The sequence below is a fragment of the Acipenser ruthenus genome, chromosome 23 (assembly GCF_902713425.1).
Source record: "Acipenser ruthenus chromosome 23, fAciRut3.2 maternal haplotype, whole genome shotgun sequence".
NCBI lineage: Eukaryota > Metazoa > Chordata > Actinopteri > Acipenseriformes > Acipenseridae > Acipenser > Acipenser ruthenus.
The window spans coordinates 6,528,916-6,547,416 of NC_081211.1; the positions used below are offsets into that span (position 1 = coordinate 6,528,916).

An 18,501-nucleotide genomic window follows, 5' to 3' on the forward strand; every position below is an offset into this window, starting at 1 on the left:
TGAAGCAAAAACTTAGTCCGGGACCATGTGTCTTTTATTAGTCTCAAGCTGGGTCACAATTAAATGAATCATACTGAACCTTATCTTTACAGATCCAGAATTTGAACAACATTATCTCATTCCCTTTGGATAATCTGCTGAAGGGAGAGCTGAGAGAAGGGAGGCTGGTGAGGCGTTGTTCCTTCTTCCTTCTTACGAAGAGACATGGTTTTCATGTTTTCACAGGACCGCACATATAGAATTGCACTTTATGAACTGTATGCCTGGTGTCTGCTGATTAACTTGTATACTGTTCAGAAGATATGTGCACAATGTCTTTTATTTTATGACAATCTCTCTGCCATTCACTTTCATTGGGAAAATCCTGTTATCCTGCAGTTTTAATACAGTGGAATCAGCATGTAACTTTTAATTAGAATACAATACCTTAAATAAGAAATACCAAGGCACTTGTGATGTAATCGATATAATAGTGGACCAATAGATTTTACTTGGAGAGAATTGTATCCCTCGCTAGTATAAATACCTACATTATAATTATTGCTGTTACCTCCTTATTCACCCTTAACCCTACTCAGATTTTGGTATCCCTGATTAGATAATAGACCCCTTCTTTTTTTGCCTTTTTAAAAAATATTTGAAAGATGTTCCATAAGTGAGGTGGTTTCCTGAATATTATCTTAAAACGATCTTAAAACATTGGTGCGTATATAAAAGCTATGCACTGTAAATTTAAGAGTTGGCATTCTGACCTGAAACAACTTCAGAAGCTTTCCTGTAGTCAAATGTGTTTTAATATGAGTTTGTGACTCATTTCCAGGAATTAAAGAAACAGATTGAAAAGAGCTGGAAGGATTACGATATAAAAGTGTGAGTACCCAGTATTGAGTTTTCATTAAAAACCTTGTTCCTGGATGCATTTGATTCTTCTTTATTATATATTGTACATGCCAATACATACACATGCAAAGTACATCTTAAAGTCCCACAACCCAAAAAGTTTCCAATGTTAAGTATTACTGGTTATAGCTGTAAAATAAACTTGATGCTACCATTAAAACTAGAAACATTGTTCAGTCATTCTATTCTCTAGTATAACAGCTTTATAATCTTGATACTCTTATTAATGCGCTACCTGCCAGATTATTGTACTTGTCAACCTTTCTCTTGGTTCAATTTTACTGGTAAAGCCTGCTGTGTCAAGTTTTATTGCTCAATTAGAAACACATTCTCCTAGAAGAAATCTGTGGGTTCAACACAGTAATTTAAACTAGTTCCTATTGAACAGCTTGTGAATTAACGTTGTTTATGCTTGGGTGTGTCCCTGTAATAACATGCAACAATGGACTATGTTCTATTACACAGAAGAAAAAGACTAATGAATATTGACCGCTTGTACATGCAAATAAGAAGTATGGCTTTGTGGTTAGACACAAGGACTAAGTTGGAAAATATTGTGGATGGAGTGGTCAAGCACAATAGACTCCAAGCTGTTCCTCCTTGCCAAGGGTTTTGTTATTTGCTTGTGCTAAGGCAACAAGTTAAACAAACTCAACCAGCCATCATTGGAAAACCGGTCCTGTGCCACCAGCAGTAAGTTACTTGCTTTCAAAGTTTAGGATTGTGGTTACATCTGCTTGCTTCTCAGGCTCCCTTTTTATTTCAACCTGTCACTGCATGCACCAAGTTGCGTGAGAGATAGATCTCCATTGAAAATGGGTGTCAGGGAAATAGTGACACGGCAAGAGTTAGTTGGAATTAAGGCTACCACAGTTGTATATTTAATTAAGCATGTACAATTTGAAGACATCTGTCAACAGTTTAAACATGTATTATCCACCAATGCGGATGCTTATTTCCCGCAACTGTATGTCACATTTAGATTTTAGAGCTTACATTTTTTACATTGTTACTTTATTACGACATGTCTACCCAACTGGATTTGGGAGTAATAATGCATCCGTCCACCGTGCTAGAATTGTGCCTTAATGGTTTGAGGTGCATGACAGAGACTTTAGGCATCTCCCATGGCCTCTGCAGATCTGTCCAATTGAACATGATGCATTCTCTGTCCAGATCTTCTGCTTACCTCTCTGCACCAGCTACATGAAATATTGATGAAAAAATGGATCAACAATCCCTGGAGACACCTTCCAACACCTTGTGGAGTCTAGAGCACGCCGCGATCAAGGAAAACAGTGGTCCTATATGAAGTACAGGTCCTGATAAGGTGTTAAACCCACAGAGAAGACAGAAAAGTGCCATTCCTCTGTGCTGATATATTTATGATCTTCTCTCCTCCCAGGACAAAGATTGAGAAGGAGCGGCGGGAGAGGGCCAGGCAGCTCGGGGTCATCAAGACAGAGTTCTCACCGGCAGAGATCGCTGAGGACATGGAGAAAGAGCGCAGGGCTTTCCAGCTGCACATGACAGAGGTCAGTGTGACGAAGGGTTGGAACAATAATCGCAAAAGGATCAGCTCCAATGCTGCCAATGCTTTATATATTTATATAAAGTACCGCTGTATCCTTCTCAAGTTCATTTACCCACTGAAACATAGCTCTCCTGGAGTCGTATTTGTTTCTAATATTTATCATGTTAAAGATGTAGACCTTTTATTAATACAGTACACATACATTAAATTGTCAGAAATAATATAAGTTTCAGAGTTACAGACATTACAGATTTATGAACTCCCTATTCCCAATTAGTTATTTTACTGTTGACCAGTAGATTTGCTAATTGTCTGGATTTTGGACAACAGTACAAACTACATTCGGTCACTGGTGGCACTGCGGTAGTCAATAGAGTAGCAAGTTTCAATATAAGTGTTTAATAACAGCATATAAGGACTTCTATATTTATTCAGTTATTGTTTAAACAAGTCCTGACACACAAGGAACTGCCCAGGTTGGTAGTATGCCAAAGCAGTTTAAAAAAGTCTAAAAAAAACATTAAATCTGGAGAAACCCAGTTATCCTGATCCCAGATAAGAACATAAGAAAATGTACGAACGATGGGGAGTTCATTTGCATCTATGCTCGTCTGTTCCTAGTAGCTGATTGATCTCAGAACTTTGTATTAAAGGATCCCAGTGAGTCTGCCTCAACAACATGGCTAGGTAACCCATTCCATATCCTCGCCACTCTGTGTGAAGAAGTGTCTCCTTCCCTCTGTCCTAAATCAATCGCCACCTAATTTCCAATGGTGTCCTTTGGTCCTGGTTTCTGTGCTGGTTGGATTTGTCAATCCCTTTTTAGATTTAAAGACTTAAATCAAGTCCCTCTAATTCTTTTTTTGTTCTAGGCGAAATATATTCGGTACTTTCAGCCCTACATGCCTTGCGCTTTAGATTCTGTACTAAATGTAATGGTGAATTTTGGGTTGTTTTTTTATATCACAGCATTTCAATGAAAATGCATTAGTGAGATCTGATGTAGAATGTGAGTTATTGGTAGTTTGCGACTACATTGGAAAGTAATTGAGCCCAATACAGGGACACACAACCACCTAAACCAATCCCATATTCTCAGTGTAATCACTGACAGGTGGTTTCATCAGACAGTAATGAGAAAAAAAAAAAAGAAATACCTAACAAAGCTGTCTTACAATTAAAGGATTACGCTTGAAGACATTCACCTTGTAGCTCTGGAGAAGTTATTTAGCCACCAGACCAAAACTACTAATATACCTTTCACTTGAAGTCTTATTTTTGTGATACCTAACCTGCTCTATTAAATTCTCGTGGTTCCTTTGTATTGATCTTGCATTGGTGTTTTCTATTTCCAGTATCTTCTTAAAACTCAGGAGCTGAAGGTCAGACAGGGTCCTGATCTGCTGCAGAGTCTCATCAAATTGTTTCACGCACAGCTAAAGTGAGTACAGCTTTCATGCTTGTATCTGCACTTATCCCAATCGTTCTCCTGCGCTACTTACACTTGCTATTGTGTTATGTTTGCTTTTTGTTTAGATTAACTTTGTATGTCATTTTATATTTCAGTTGCCACTTTTTAAAGCTCACAAGTTAAAAGCACCCTCATAAAATTTTACCATGGTAATTTTGCAGTGTTCCCATAACATTACAAAAGTGCCCCACTCAGCTGAGCGAAATAGAAACTGAGACAGCACCACACTCAGTGGAGCAGACTTGTGCCTATTCAGGAAAACAGTGTCTAGTGTTGACCTGTGTGCCCCGTTTCCAGTGTCTCTTGAGATTTCCACGTATATCACAAGCTTGTGTGTCTCTCTGTCTCTCCAGTTTTTTCCAGGATGGTTTGAAAGCAGCTCAAAACCTCAGCCCATTCGTGGAGAAGCTTGCAGCGTCCGTGCACACAGTAAGTCAGGCCACTGTGGAAAAACGATTCTCTTCCCAACCCCATGTGGTTTGGCTTTATAAGAACATACAAAGGAATTTCCATTGAATCTGGGCTCTGGGTTTGAAGACCTCTTTATATGGGGACTTCAGATCTTATATGGTTATTTGAGACACTCCATGCAAAGCAAGACTTAAAATATTCTACAGTTACGGAAGTAAACCACACTCATACAGGACACATGTGCTTATGTTGTCTGATGGAAAATAAACCGACTTTATAATAATGTTTCCCAATTGAAGGACTAAGCTTACTTCTGACAGTCAGGTCTGGGCAAGTATGAACAAGCTACGGTTTAATTGGTGAAGCAGTTACTGAATTTAAATAAAAAGAGGCATTGTTTAAATATTGTCTAAGATTGTGCTTGTCTTTACATGTCAAAACAAATAAAAAGGTCAGTTTTTTAATGTTTTCTTTTCCTCATTCAGCCATATAGTTGTGTTTGATAATTCTCTGGTAAACTGCATTGAAAAATAAACTGGTGTTCACATCACAGCACATGCCTTCCTATCAAACAAGCATTTAAACTCCTGTAAAGCAGGTCAGTTGTAACGCGCAAAAACACAAAAGAAGAATCTACAAAAAAATTAAAAAGGGTTAACTAAGCACTAAGAAGTGTATAAACTTTTGAACCCAGAATGTGGATGGAAAAAATCAGGTTTTATGTTTTCCGTTGATTAACTGTAAAAAAAACTCAAACACAGCACTGTTGAAACCAAGCCTGTCAGCTTCTGTGGCTTCATCATGGTTTTGCAGACCCACAGGAAAAATCATGTGATGTAAAGAGAAACTGAATCTGACCGCATTTCGTTTTTATTGTTAGAAAAAAAAAAAACAACTCTAACCCCTGTGTGTGCTGTTTGTAAAGGTGAGGCAGGAACAGGATGAAGAGACAAAGCAACTCATGCAGGTCCGGGATTCCCTGCGAACCTTCCTGCCAGCGGAGCAAAAAGAGGTGGGCATGCATGCATTTTAAGAGGAGACCCCGATACACCCTTGAGAATAAGAGCAACAGCTACACCTCACTGCACAGAGGAGCGTGATGCTCGCGTGCTCTAACAGTGATGGATCCATGCAATAGATTATCCCTGTGTGGTGAAAATTGCAACATTTTAAGGTCATCGTGCTTCTTTTATGTACTTGCTATTTCTAATACACCATGATAATCCACTCTCTATTTGTAATACACCATGATAATCCACTGCTTATATGTAACGTATAGGAAACCTTTCACAAATAGATAATGCAATCAAACCTGGGGACTTAACTTGATTGCACTGAACTTGGGGTAACTACTGGGAAAATGATTACTCAAACAAAGGGATAAATACACATCACAACTGTCAAACTATGCATGTATGAATTTCAGAACGGGGGTCGGGAATGCATATTAAGGTGTTTGTTACCTTTTATTTCTCTTCCATGTTTGGTTATTTTTATTTTTATTTTTTACATTATCCCGAGTGTTATTATAAGTGCACAGTGTAATTGAACTGTACAGTCATGTTAGGGTGATTTATTGAAGCCAAGCCCTATAGCAAGTAGACTTTTATACAACACAACAGAAACAAGTATTTCAAGTTGCTTTAGACTCATCCCTTAAAGTGTTACAAGAAATACTTTCCTTTGCTGTGTCCCATGTTTTTGATTTTGCAGCTTTTTTAACCAGAGTCCCGTTTTTTATTCACACATTATAGGTAAATAAACTTTTTACTTGGGGGGGGGGGGGGGGGGGGGTCATTCTTCTACAAATCGCAGTGGATCCAGTTCATGCTCCCTCCTGCAGCAATGCTGGAGCTCAGATTGAAATGAGTGGCGTGTTGTGGGAGCAGAAAAGCAGCATTGAAGCAGCAGGCAGCGTGATCTGGATACGCCGAGATGTTTAGAACTACAAAGCAGTATATAATTCCATATGTTAATGTAACATTATTCAGCAGTTTTCATTCGACTTTATGAAGCAAAATGAGTTCATTCTATAGGGTGATGCAAAACCTTTGGCCATAGCTGTACATGTTTAAGCGTTGAACCCTTGCTTTGAGAGTGCAATGCTAATTAAATACACCCCCTTCCTCAGGAACACTTGAACAGAAAGAACTCTGGGAACGGGTACAGCATTCATCAGCCCCAGGGAAACAAGCAGTACGGCACAGAGAAATCCGGCTTTCTCTTCAAGAAGAGCGTCGGGTAAGGTCAAGCTATTTCACTTCTGCCAATGAGACGTAATAGACTATAGGGGTGTTAATAGTTTAAACATTTAAACGGTAGACATCTGGGATTTTGCCTAAACGCTTTGATGTTTTCAGGTATACTGCTGTGAGGTATAGATGTTGGTCTTAGTGTTTATACAGTAGTAGCTATACACATTTATTTAATATTCAATATTATTTTGTCATAGTCTTCCATATACATGTACTGTAGTCCTATACACACACACTAGTGTAGTCATTTATTTAGAATTCTGCTGGTGTGCTTTTTAATATGGGTTAGCTGAGTGGTTACCAATGTTTAATATTAAAGTATAAATGTAAAAGTATAAAAATGATTTTTGAATCTCAAAGACGACTGCAGAGTAATGCTTAAACTGATTTTGCACACTAATACTCTGACACACAGTTGCGAGGAGCAATAATTAAAAACACACCCATTTTGCAGAATCTGCTTACAGCTGCCCCTTTTCAATACAGTTTTTGTTTTGCTCCTTTAGAATCAGAAAAGTATGGCAGAAGAGGAAGTGTGGAGTCAAGTACGGCTGCCTGACGATATCACACAGCACTGTAAGCACAGTACAGTACATGGGCCTGTTCATTTTGCATTATGTGACCAGAGGAACAAAATATATATTTGGGACAGTACCACTGTGTCAGTTAACATTCCTGTTGTCAGTTAACACAAACAAAAATGCTATATAGAGCCTAAACAGACAAAATCCCTGCAAGGCACTTCACAAAGTGGAAAAAACACCGGATTCAGAACAATACAGGATAATATAGTAGTTATAGTTAAGGGATAATGACATTGCTGTTGTGTGTCAGGTAACAGTGGAACAGAGTCAACTATTTTAAGTTTCATTGTTACCGAGGAGCACACCACAGCAATGCCATTGTCACTATTATATTACAACCAAAGTTATTTATTTATTTGCTTGTCTGAAATAATCGTTGTACTCTGAAAATGTTAACTTTTTGACAGCATGTGAAGTATTTCATCAGTGAGCAGTGGAGCAGGTGTCATTTTTTTCAGCTGTGCTTTATTTGCTGTTCTGTTATTGAGTAATAAAAGAACAGCTGACTATAGAAAACAATGGGAGAGCAGTGTCCAGTAGTTATGGTGTACTGTATGCGCATTATAAATAACATGCATAAGTGGTGCATTAAACAAAGCAAAGGGTAGCTCACTGATGCGTGCTAGACATGTTTTATAGTTAAAAAATTGTGGTAAGCACTTTATCAAATCAATCTACTAATCTGTCTTTCATTTTTCCATTTAAGGGAGTTTTGTCTCACACAATCATAAAATCTGTATAAAAAACTTATGAATTTATTTGAAAAAGTTTTCAAAAAGTATTTAGCTTCTTCAGAGTTTTGAAATGGCTTTGTTTTTTTTCTATTGTTTTTCATTACATTTTTCGATCTACAATTTCTGACCACCAGTAATCCAGTTTACCCATCTTGATGTGTTTATTTTTTAAATGTATTTGTTTTTTCTCGTCCCAGATAAACAGACCCCCGGTGAAGCTGAACCTTCTCACCTGCCTGGTGAGGCCCAACCTCGAAGAAAAGAAGAGCTTCGACCTCATTACACGTAGGTCCCAGCAGGGGGTGCTCAACGCATAACGTTTAGCAAATTACTGATCAGTACAGAGAGCCAATGAACAAGGTAGAAACCAATGCTTTCCAAAATACCAGACTGGGCAATAATTGGATTAGAGAGCACACATTTACCATGATATTAGCAGGTTTTTTGGTTATAAACAATGTACAGAATTACCTAGTGTTGTTGTATATCACGATAATCGGTTAATAGGTTACTCTGCCTTTGTTGCAAGGATTTACACACCTGGATATGTGTGAGTGTGAGTGACTGCCACTATTCACTCCAGTCAGCATCAAACTTGTTTTTTGTCATTTATGCAATGCTCTTGGTCATTTTAGCCAATCAGAGCACAGATAGACATTTTTTCAAACAGCAACAGCACAAACCCAACCCAAACCATGTAAAAATACCCAGAACCATGCAGAACTATGCAGTTCCCTGTCTAACCTGAGCTCAGCCACATCAGCTTCTGAAAGCGCACAGATAGAAGGAACCATAGACTTTAATAGCGAAAGCAATGCATAAATGAAACAATCAAGCAGCATCAGCTGGTAACCCTGGGAAACATGCAGTAATGCTGGCCTTGTGTAAATATTCCCTCGTATATTCATATAAACCTCATTTCTTATACTGTAACCTACTGCACTGAAGAAAGAATGGAGACACAACACTCTATAATCCTAATTATTATTATTTATTAGCAGACGCCCTTATCCAGGGCAACTTACTTAATTGTTACAAGATATCACATTATTTTTACATACAAAAACCCATTTATACAGTTGGGTTTTTACTGGAGCAATCTAGGTAAAGTACCTTGCTCAAGGGTACAGCAGCAGTGTCCCCCACCAAGGATTGAACCCACGACCTTCCGGTCAAGAGTCCAGAGCCCTAACCACTACTCCACACTGCTGCCCAGGGACCAAAAGGACAAATATTACACACAAAAAATCCCCCCCCCCCAATACTCTAACATCAATAGAAACCTTTTGCTTCTTTTCTAATGATATTTCTTGCAGGTGGTCTTGTTTACATAATCGGTATAGTATAGTTTCCTTTATTCAGGCTTTGTAATTGATTGTTTTTGGTTTGGCTCGTTGCCAGTTTTAACTATAAAAAAGAAAAGCAAACAATACAGGCCGGATCTAGATTAATCTAGTAATGGGAACCAGGTGCAGAGTGTAACATGTATTTTATTACAGTGGCTGTGGAGCTGTTAAGATCTCATTTCCATCTGTGGTTACTTCATAATTCCATGAAAATCTGGCCTGAATCTTTGATCCCCCAGTGCTCTGATTTGGCTTCAATAGGCAAACACTTTCTTTGTTTCCTTTTGCAGACAACAGAACCTACCATTTCCAGGCAGAGGATGAGCAAGAATGTATCATGTAAGGAAATTCTATTGTTCTATTCACATCATTTAGTATCCATTTATGTTTTAACCTCTAAACAGGGTGTTAGACCGAATAATTTCCCAAACTTAAACATTTTTATATAAACTCGAAACTCAAAAAACCCACATCACCTCTAATACAGCTTTAAATAAATGACTACAATATTCATATGTATAAAACTGCATGTGTAGAACATTACTGTTTATATGGAATAGACTATGAATAAATCCTGAATATAGACAAGGTATAGACAATGTCAACCCAGGGGACTTCTTTGACCTGAAAAAAGAAACAAGGACCAGGGGTCACAAATGGAGATTAGATAAAGGGGCTTTCAGAACAGTAAATAGGAGGCACTTTTTTACACAGAGAATTGTGAGGGTCTGGAACCAACTCCCCAGTAATGTTGTTGAAGCTGTCACCCTGGGATCCATCAAGAAGCTGCTTGATGAGATTTTGGGATCAATAAGCTACAAACAACCAAACGAGCAAGATGGGCTGAATGGCCTCCTCTCGTTTGTAAACTTTCTTATGTTCTTATGTTCTTAATATTAAATAAAAAGGCTTACTAGTTACTATTGTATAAACACTCTCTATGTTTACTTGTACTTTAATTCTACACATTTAAACACACCTATTCCAGATAACCCCTGCCCATTTGAAAGCATATTTCCCAGTATATTTTATTTTGTTAATAATTTTGCGTAATGCAGTGGGTGTGTGAAAAACAAAAGTGACATCACAATACGCAACAAGAATGATTCATAGAGGATGTGGGATTGTTGTGAGTAACAAAATGCTCCATGATGACAGAATACAGTAAGGGATGAAATAGAGAGATTTGCTAATTCAAAATGAGTATCTCTGGGTCCCCGTGTGCCTCACCTGGTAGAAGCATGTGTGTGTGGTGTGCTACAGTCAGGCCATCGAGAGATTCGTGCCATTGCAAAGTCGCCAGTCTTCACTGGGGATTCCAGAGGGTGCGTTGCATTGGCTCTGCTAGGTACTGTTTCTCCTCACCGTGCTATAGCGGACCCTACTGGCCAGATACTTGGTGAGCTCAGGCAGAGACATGAAGGGCTGGCCTTAGTTCTCTAGAGGCTGGTAGCTCGCTGTCATTTTCTCACAAGTTCCTAGGTGTAAAGAGGCAATTGGCTTGGTCATGGGATCGATGGACACCCCCTGACTTTCAGTTCTCCTTGAGCTGTTGCGGAGAATTGCTGCAGTGAGGGAATGAAAAAATAATTGTCTTTACCTCACCCAAGAGCTATTCTGTTTAGATTACAACTTTCACACAAAAGCTGTGTCTGACAACGTCAGTAAACTAGGTTCAACTAAAATGTTTAATAAGATGATTTTTATGCATTTATTTATGGGAAAAAAAAAACATTCTGCCTAGCAACTGCTAAATTTAAGACTTGTGGGTTATATGTAAGTTTTGTGTCATTTCCTTAACAAACCTCTTATTGTTCTGGATTTTACTAGACAATATGATGTAATGGCATAGTTAACTCAACATTAGGGGAGGTTTGGACTAGGTAGCTGTGGCTCCATGCTGTGGAGTTGCAATGCTTCCTGGATGGAACTTATCAAAGGCAGCCGCGAGTTATTTAAATGAGATTTTCCTTGCAGCTGGGTGTCGGTTCTGCAGAACAGCAAAGAAGAAGCCTTGAACACTGCCTTCAAAGGGGATCAGAGCCAGTACCAGGATAAAAGGCTGCAGGAGCTCACCAGGGCCGTGATCGCTGAGGTTAAACAGATGCCCGGCAATGAGGTGTGCTGTGACTGCGGTGCTCCTGGTATGGCTATACTCACCTCTAGTATATTTTGCAAAGTGTATTTTACTGTTGTAGTTATTCACAGCCTTGGTAGGGTTATGTTACTAACATTTCCTAATCGGTCCTAAAGGTGTGCTGTTCCATTTTCAGATCCAACATGGCTGTCCACTAACCTGGGTATTCTGACCTGTATAGAGTGTTCTGGAATTCACCGGGAGCTGGGTGTCCACTATTCCAGGATCCAGTCCCTCACACTGGACAGGCTCAGCACCTCGGAGTTACTGGTAGGTAATTCAATGCTTTTAATCAACTGAGCACCATCCCACTGTTTTATCTGAACATGGGCAGCAATAGAGCTTCCCTTATAAATAAGGCCTTGTGAAAATTGCAGAAATTTTCTTTAAAATTCACGGCAGTGTCACAGGTAAAGTATTGTATTTTGCGGAATGTGCACGGAACTATTTTATAAATTATGTGTACAGATTATTATTATTTTTTTAAACATCAAATATAGAGATAAATGCACTGACATCATCAAAATCAACGTCAAAGTTATTCAAGCACTTTACAATGGCTTGTGAAACGATGTTGTAATTAACAGCCTGTAGGTAAAGTGTATCTGCAAGGACAGCTTTCAGTTCTAGTACATCAGATGCATGTTCACCATTTAGGTCTTGAAAAACAAATACAATGTGTAACCCATACTGATCTTGGGCATCAGTCGACTCGTCAGTGTGACCACTGACAAGCAACCAGACTGTTTTACCAATTCCATAATCTCCTGCTTTATGTAAGTATTCATGTCTCAGCTGGGCTGATGAAGGAATCACTCCACCATTTGCTACACTCAGTCTGAAGAATCTACGTAACTTTTGGTTGTCCAATTTTTCAAGAGGGATATTTGCGCAAACTGTCAAGTCATAATTTAATGTGTTTTGTGCTTTTGGATTTTCAGTCACAGTTTTTTGTTTCTTTGCAAGTAAAGCAGTCGCAGTACTGCTTTGGATTTCCGCCTGTCTCTTTCGGTGAATACTTGAATCTAAGTGCCTGTCAACAGCTGATTCTCGGTAGTGATCTACAGTAACGTTGCAGGACGTACAGAAGAGCTTACCTTCATCGCTGTGTAAAACTCCTGCTGGATGCTGCTTTACGTGATCGGCTGCAGACACATTTTTAGCCTTTTTAGAGACATCCATTTTCTTGTTTACAGTGTGTAGTATTTTAATTTCCCGCCTAGATTGCATATAGTCACACGACATAATCACTGCACAGCACTATGTGCATGGCGAATGTGTTTTTTTTGTATGAAATACAAATAATAATTATTGAATAATTTATTTTATAATAATTATTGAATAATTTATTTTTATTTCTTAAGAATATTGTAAATATCACGGTATTGGACTAATCTCATGATTTCCACGCAGCCTGTGAAATCGCGATTTACACTGGGCCTTACTTTAAAAAGTGTACCATAGGAAAAACTGTATTTTAACATGGCAAACTGTAGTAAATGCATAGTATAACCATGGGGAACATTGCTGTGCAAATGCACTGTGGTAAACATTTATAAGGGTTGTGTGGACTCTGCAGTACTCCTTGTATTTTTACAATATAAGCTTTGTGCCTGAACTCCCCCAGCCATTTAGTTCTGGGCCTCTCTGAAACAGAGAAGGCCAAGTGGGATGAATTGTGCAGAATTGTGTGGTGGTTTTCTGATGTGGTAATCCTTAATGAAATATAAATGCAAAATACAGAAAACTGAGCAGTGGGCACAAAGCATAAAGTTGAAAATATGCAGACATTACGAAGATGGAATGCATGCACACACTCCAGTGTACAGTACTGTAGATGTAGATGGGAATGCCTCTGTGTTCATCTTTTTTATTTATTTTTTATAATAATTGCAGTGTTTTAAACCATACTCTATTTTCCAGCTTGCTGTCAGCATTGGCAATACAAAATTTAATGATATAATGGAGACAACCTTACCTAATGATGCCATCAAACCCCTTCCCAACAGTGACATGTAAGTATATGAAGCAGCTTTGAAACTGCTTTTATCCAATGTAAATGTATGCAAGTAAACTTCTGCTGAAATAGCAGAGTGTCAATTTTATTGAGATATGCATAGAACAATTCTTCAGTAATTTTTTAAAAACAAAATTAAACAGTTATATTGAGGCCAAATAAGACTCTTACCTTTTCTTTTTACAGGAATGCCAGAAAGGAGTATATCGTTGCCAAATATGTGGACCGCAAATACATTCAGAAGAACAGCGATGAAGATATGTGGCGTCTTCATGATACAATAAGAAATAGGGACATCACTACACTGGTTCAGATCTATGTGGAGGGGGAAGACTTGGCAAAGCCAGTTGCCATGCCAGATGGACAGGTGTGCTGATTTTATTATTTTTCTGTGTCCTGTAATGCCACCTAGTCCTTGATCTAATCCCAAACCCACTCAGCTCTTCCCATAAGGCTACACTGTGCCCCAGTCCTCCTCTCTAAACACTACACCACACTGTTTCACAAGAACATAAGAAAATGTACGCACAAGAGGAGTCCATTCATCCTGATCATCCTGTTCCAAGTAGCTGATTGATCTCAGAACTTTGTCAAGTTGGATCCTAAAGGATCCAAGTGATTCTGTCTCAACAGCATGAATTGGTAGCCCATTCCATACCCTCGCCACTCTCTGTGTCTCCTTCCCTCTTTCCTAATTTCCAGTGGAGTCCTCTGGTCCTGGTTTCTGTGCTGGTTGGGTTAACTGTGTCAACTCCTTTTAACATTTTAAAGACGTCAATCATAACCTCCCTATTTCTTCTTTGTTCCAGGTTAAATAGATTCAGTTATTTCAGCCTGTCTTTGCAGCTCAGCCCTCTGCTCAAACCACTGGCCACACAGCCTCACACTCCTTAGTTTTAACCACAACATAATTTCTCCTCAGTCTCTGCTATAACTGTTAGACCTCTCTCTCTCAGTCTTCAAGTCTAACCACAGATACACACAGTTGTGCATTAAGAAAAAATAAAACCTAATAAATTCAGTGACAAATGATTCAACTTGAAGTCTTTTTCAGTGTTTTCAATGACGTCGAAACATTTGTTATTGAATTTATCAAGTTTCTTTTAGTACTTCTTAATCCAGCACTATTGAGTGCTTAATATCTATGGGTGCCACACAGTTCTAAAAGCGCTTATTGGTATTTATGTTTAAGTTTTATAAATACAAGCTTCAGTCTTGGAAAGAGTCATGTGGCTGCACTGTTCTTGCCAATTGCTTTCCGTTACTAGGGTGCAGTGTATCTGCAGTATTTGAAGTGCTGAGTGTGCATGTGTATCTCAGTGGTTTCATAAAGGATTTAATTGTGGACATCCCTGCTGTTTTAAAAATAATCAAACAAAGAACATGTTTTTAGAAATGATTATATCCACCAGCTGCTTTCTCATGGTGGTCCTAATTCCATGTCGCTTTGTAGCTGGGTGTAACCGAGGCGCAGGCAGCTGAAACAGCCTGTCCCTAATGGCTATACAAAGGTACAAATCTAAATATTAGAATATGCTACACCCCAGTCTCTCAGATCTAACTAGCTTCTACTGAAAATATTCACATCCCACTCAGTGATGCATAGTTATTAAGCATCGCCCTCCACTAGCTGTCTCCCAAGCTCCGTCCTCCCATATACATCACTAAGGGCTCTAATGTTACAGGAGCCCTGGTGTTAAGCAGGGAATCCCCAGCTAAACTACATTCTAGTGCAATACTCTATCTTAAAGTTCTTTCCAGTGCTCAGTTGCAGTTAACAGACTTTTGACCGTGTTTCTTCTGTCCTGACAGGATCTTGGCGAGACGGCACTTCACTTGGCAGTGAGGCTGGCAGACAGGAGCTCTCTTGCACTAGTTGAATTCCTTATACAGAACAGGTATCTATATACTGTATTACCCCGGTGCTTAATATCTTTATCGGTGTAGAAGACACACTAACTTGCATTACACTAGCAATGTGTTTAACGCAACTAACTTAATTACAGTGATTCCAGGTGGCTTTGGGGGTCGTCAGATAAATGTTTCATATCAAATATACCGTGCTTCCTTGTCATTTCACGATTTCAATAATTCACGGTTATTCCATGTTTACAGTATATTGTACATGTGCTATGTTTTTCAAAATGTTTTCATGTGTAAGTCATACAGCAAAATAACTAATAAGCACTGCATACGGACCTTATACAAGTTTACCCGCAGTCATTTAGCAGCTGTCTTATGTTTCTACTATGCATTTAACATAGTTTACCATGGTTTGCCATGCTTTTAAATATACTTTACCATTGCTCTCTGGAATTTTACATTGCTTAGCTATGCTTTAGCATGCATTCACTATGTTTTATGACATTTTAAAAGACCAGTTCAAAGAGATAAACGTTGTCTTTTCTAAAATACATTTCATCAACTTTTGCCTGCTATTTTACTTCATGCATTTGATGACAGCCTGAGTGATAACAAAAAAGTTTGTGAAGCAGAGTTTTGAAAAATGTGTGGGTAGTGAATAGTGGGGAAGTTACATACTTTCCCCACTGTGTGTCATATCATAATAGAAGTGTGAATGGTGTTTCGAGCACTGCATAGCTACTTGTCTCCCAAATGGTTCTTGAACGATGAATACGTGTGATGTGTAGTTGGTATGAATGTATGAACTCCTTATTTAAGTATTGTCTTTTAACAAAACGTAATCATACAAAGCAGCCCCTCAAGACCAATGCATACGAAGCTTATACGACCTGCATTGGTGATACATATTGTATCGTGATCTTAGTGTGTCTTCACACCCCTGCTAATGAAAGTGCATCACATCCCTGTGTTTTCTTCATAGTGCGAGTCTAGAGAAGAAGACGACTGAAGGCAACACAGCCCTGCATTACAGCTGCCTGTACAGCAAGACGGAGTGTCTCAAGCTGCTGCTGAAGGGAAAGGCAGCCCTACAAACTGGTGAGCAGACAGTTCATCGGTCTTGGCAGTCCCAGCCTGGAGTGTTTATTCAGCTCAGCTCCAACTCTGAAGGGAATAAATCACAATAATACAGGGAGTTTCCATGTACTAAGCAAGCTGTGGTTCTGGCAGGGAACTTGCTTTAACCTCAGATCAAATCACTTATAAACGTCAAGCATATTTTAGGCGCTTCCAATACTAGATCAAATCGTCACTCGAATAGCTAGTATCTTATTCGATAAACAACACGTCCAATGAACGGCAAGGAAAGGATTTATATCTTACCTCAGTCCATTATGTCCCTGCTGTGTGCCAGAGTTCACCTCCTCCTCCTCAGCCTCCACCTGCATTTTGGCTTTGTCTGACGGGGGAGAGCAGCTATCCTACCCCCCTGCCCATGGCTTCCCTATGGTCAGCCTTTCTAATTATCTGCAGGTGTATGGGCAGGAGTACCTCGAAAGGCGAGTCCAAAGGCCAAAGAATGTAGTATAAAATATGTATAATGCAGTAGTGTTATCTAATCTATGTTTTAATAAATAGCCGCATGAGTTTCCTGACTGAATAAAAGCTTACTAGTAAATGATTTTCATTAACTTGTATTCTTTTTTTTTCTAGTTAATGGAGCTGGCGAGACTGCATTGGACATAGGAAAACGTCTAAACCACACACAGTGTGCAGAGCTGGTAAGAGAACACTTTTTACAGAACTCCTGAGGTGGTAATTACAGGTTTTGCAACATCAACATTTTTTTTTTTCCTTTGGGGGAATACATGCTATGTGATACTTTTTAAGACCTGTAATATCAAACACACATATAATATACATGGATAGCAGTACTTGAAAGAAGCTTAGTAATGCAATAAGACAACATTTGAACAGGAAAAATGTCTTTCATGGTATTATTTAAGGGATAACGGCATTGCTGTCATGTTTTTAAAGGCAGTAATGTAACTCCAGTCATTAAAGCCAGAAACTGGAGGTCGATTGCATTATATGAATAAGGGAGTTTCTGCTTTATATCATCCATAGTTTCTTAAATATCATTATGTGTGTTATCTATCCTTCTCTACTGCTGTTTCTGCTTGGAGCATTATATATATATATATATATATATATATATATATATATATATATATATATATAGACTTGCTACTATTCAATTTTTTATTTGTTTGCCAAATCGATGATTAATATCAACGTTTATTTTAGAAAGAATTTACCAGGTTTTTTTTAAATCTTTATTTTTCAATTCAAGCAGAGAATTGGTGAAAGCAACCTTTATGTTAAAAAAAAAAAAAAAAGAAAAGAAAAGAAAAACATACTTTTTATGCCATTGAGAAATGTCTCATTTAGCAAAACCCCTTTATCATATTCAACGTGCAACAAAACCGTGGTTACCAACATTCTAATTGAAATAATGTTTGGTCACAACAGAGCTATACAAGATCCTACACAAATGGTCTCAAATAAATTGTAGAAAACGCATCACATACAAGTGTATTACACTTTTATAGCACAGAAGAAAACATTAGATAGTTGAACAGAACTAACTTGCACTTATTATTCGGAGTCTGAGCTCCGCAACTCTCCTGCTTCAGCACAGCTGGACTCACTGGAAGGCAAGGCAGACAGGCCCACTTCGCCCTGCCGCAGAGACCTCAGCTGTCGGTCAGGGTATTGTGCACAATACTCATTAAGTGCTTTCCTCTTGCACCCCATTTTCAAATCAAACTAGTAACTGTCACCGTATACCTATAGCAAAAGCCTACCTACACCTTAACCCGCTAACTTCAAAGTAGGCGCTTTGAATGACAGGCGCTGTAGCTAGCAAATGAAAGTGTACAGTCCGTGCAGGTCTTGATGATTGACAGTCATTTAAATGAATGAGAGCATTCTAGCGCTGCTTCAGTCAACAAGATCTGTCAGAACAGGGTGAAATGACTGACGGTGAACTACAGTAGCCTACTAAGGGAGCACTGAGATGATTGACCGCGACCCCTAGACATTCAGAGCGGAACGGAGACGGGACAGACAGCAAGTATAAAAACTACACAAACTAGAGATGATTTCTAAATGATTATTTTTGGCAAGAAAATGAAAAACAGCGAGTAGTTTTACTGACATTTATCCTATGTAAATTTATTTCAGTCA

At 38.7% G+C, this 18,501-nt stretch overlaps 1 protein-coding gene across 1 annotated transcript in view; it reads left to right on the forward strand.

The window, feature by feature from the left end:
* LOC131696558 (arf-GAP with SH3 domain, ANK repeat and PH domain-containing protein 1-like) overlaps positions 1-18,501 on the forward strand; it is a 40,296-nt gene that overhangs the window by 15,755 nt on the left and 6,040 nt on the right. The window contains exons 4-20 of the mRNA XM_058997624.1: positions 93-167; positions 821-870; positions 2,306-2,435; positions 3,790-3,875; positions 4,259-4,334; positions 5,242-5,328; positions 6,448-6,557; positions 7,078-7,147; positions 8,087-8,174; positions 9,526-9,574; positions 11,213-11,379; positions 11,509-11,642; positions 13,296-13,387; positions 13,576-13,756; positions 15,202-15,287; positions 16,235-16,350; positions 16,966-17,033. Of these exons, the coding sequence (XP_058853607.1) occupies positions 93-167; positions 821-870; positions 2,306-2,435; positions 3,790-3,875; positions 4,259-4,334; positions 5,242-5,328; positions 6,448-6,557; positions 7,078-7,147; positions 8,087-8,174; positions 9,526-9,574; positions 11,213-11,379; positions 11,509-11,642; positions 13,296-13,387; positions 13,576-13,756; positions 15,202-15,287; positions 16,235-16,350; positions 16,966-17,033 (1,665 nt within the window). The remainder of the gene's footprint in view (positions 1-92; positions 168-820; positions 871-2,305; positions 2,436-3,789; positions 3,876-4,258; positions 4,335-5,241; positions 5,329-6,447; positions 6,558-7,077; positions 7,148-8,086; positions 8,175-9,525; positions 9,575-11,212; positions 11,380-11,508; positions 11,643-13,295; positions 13,388-13,575; positions 13,757-15,201; positions 15,288-16,234; positions 16,351-16,965; positions 17,034-18,501) is intronic.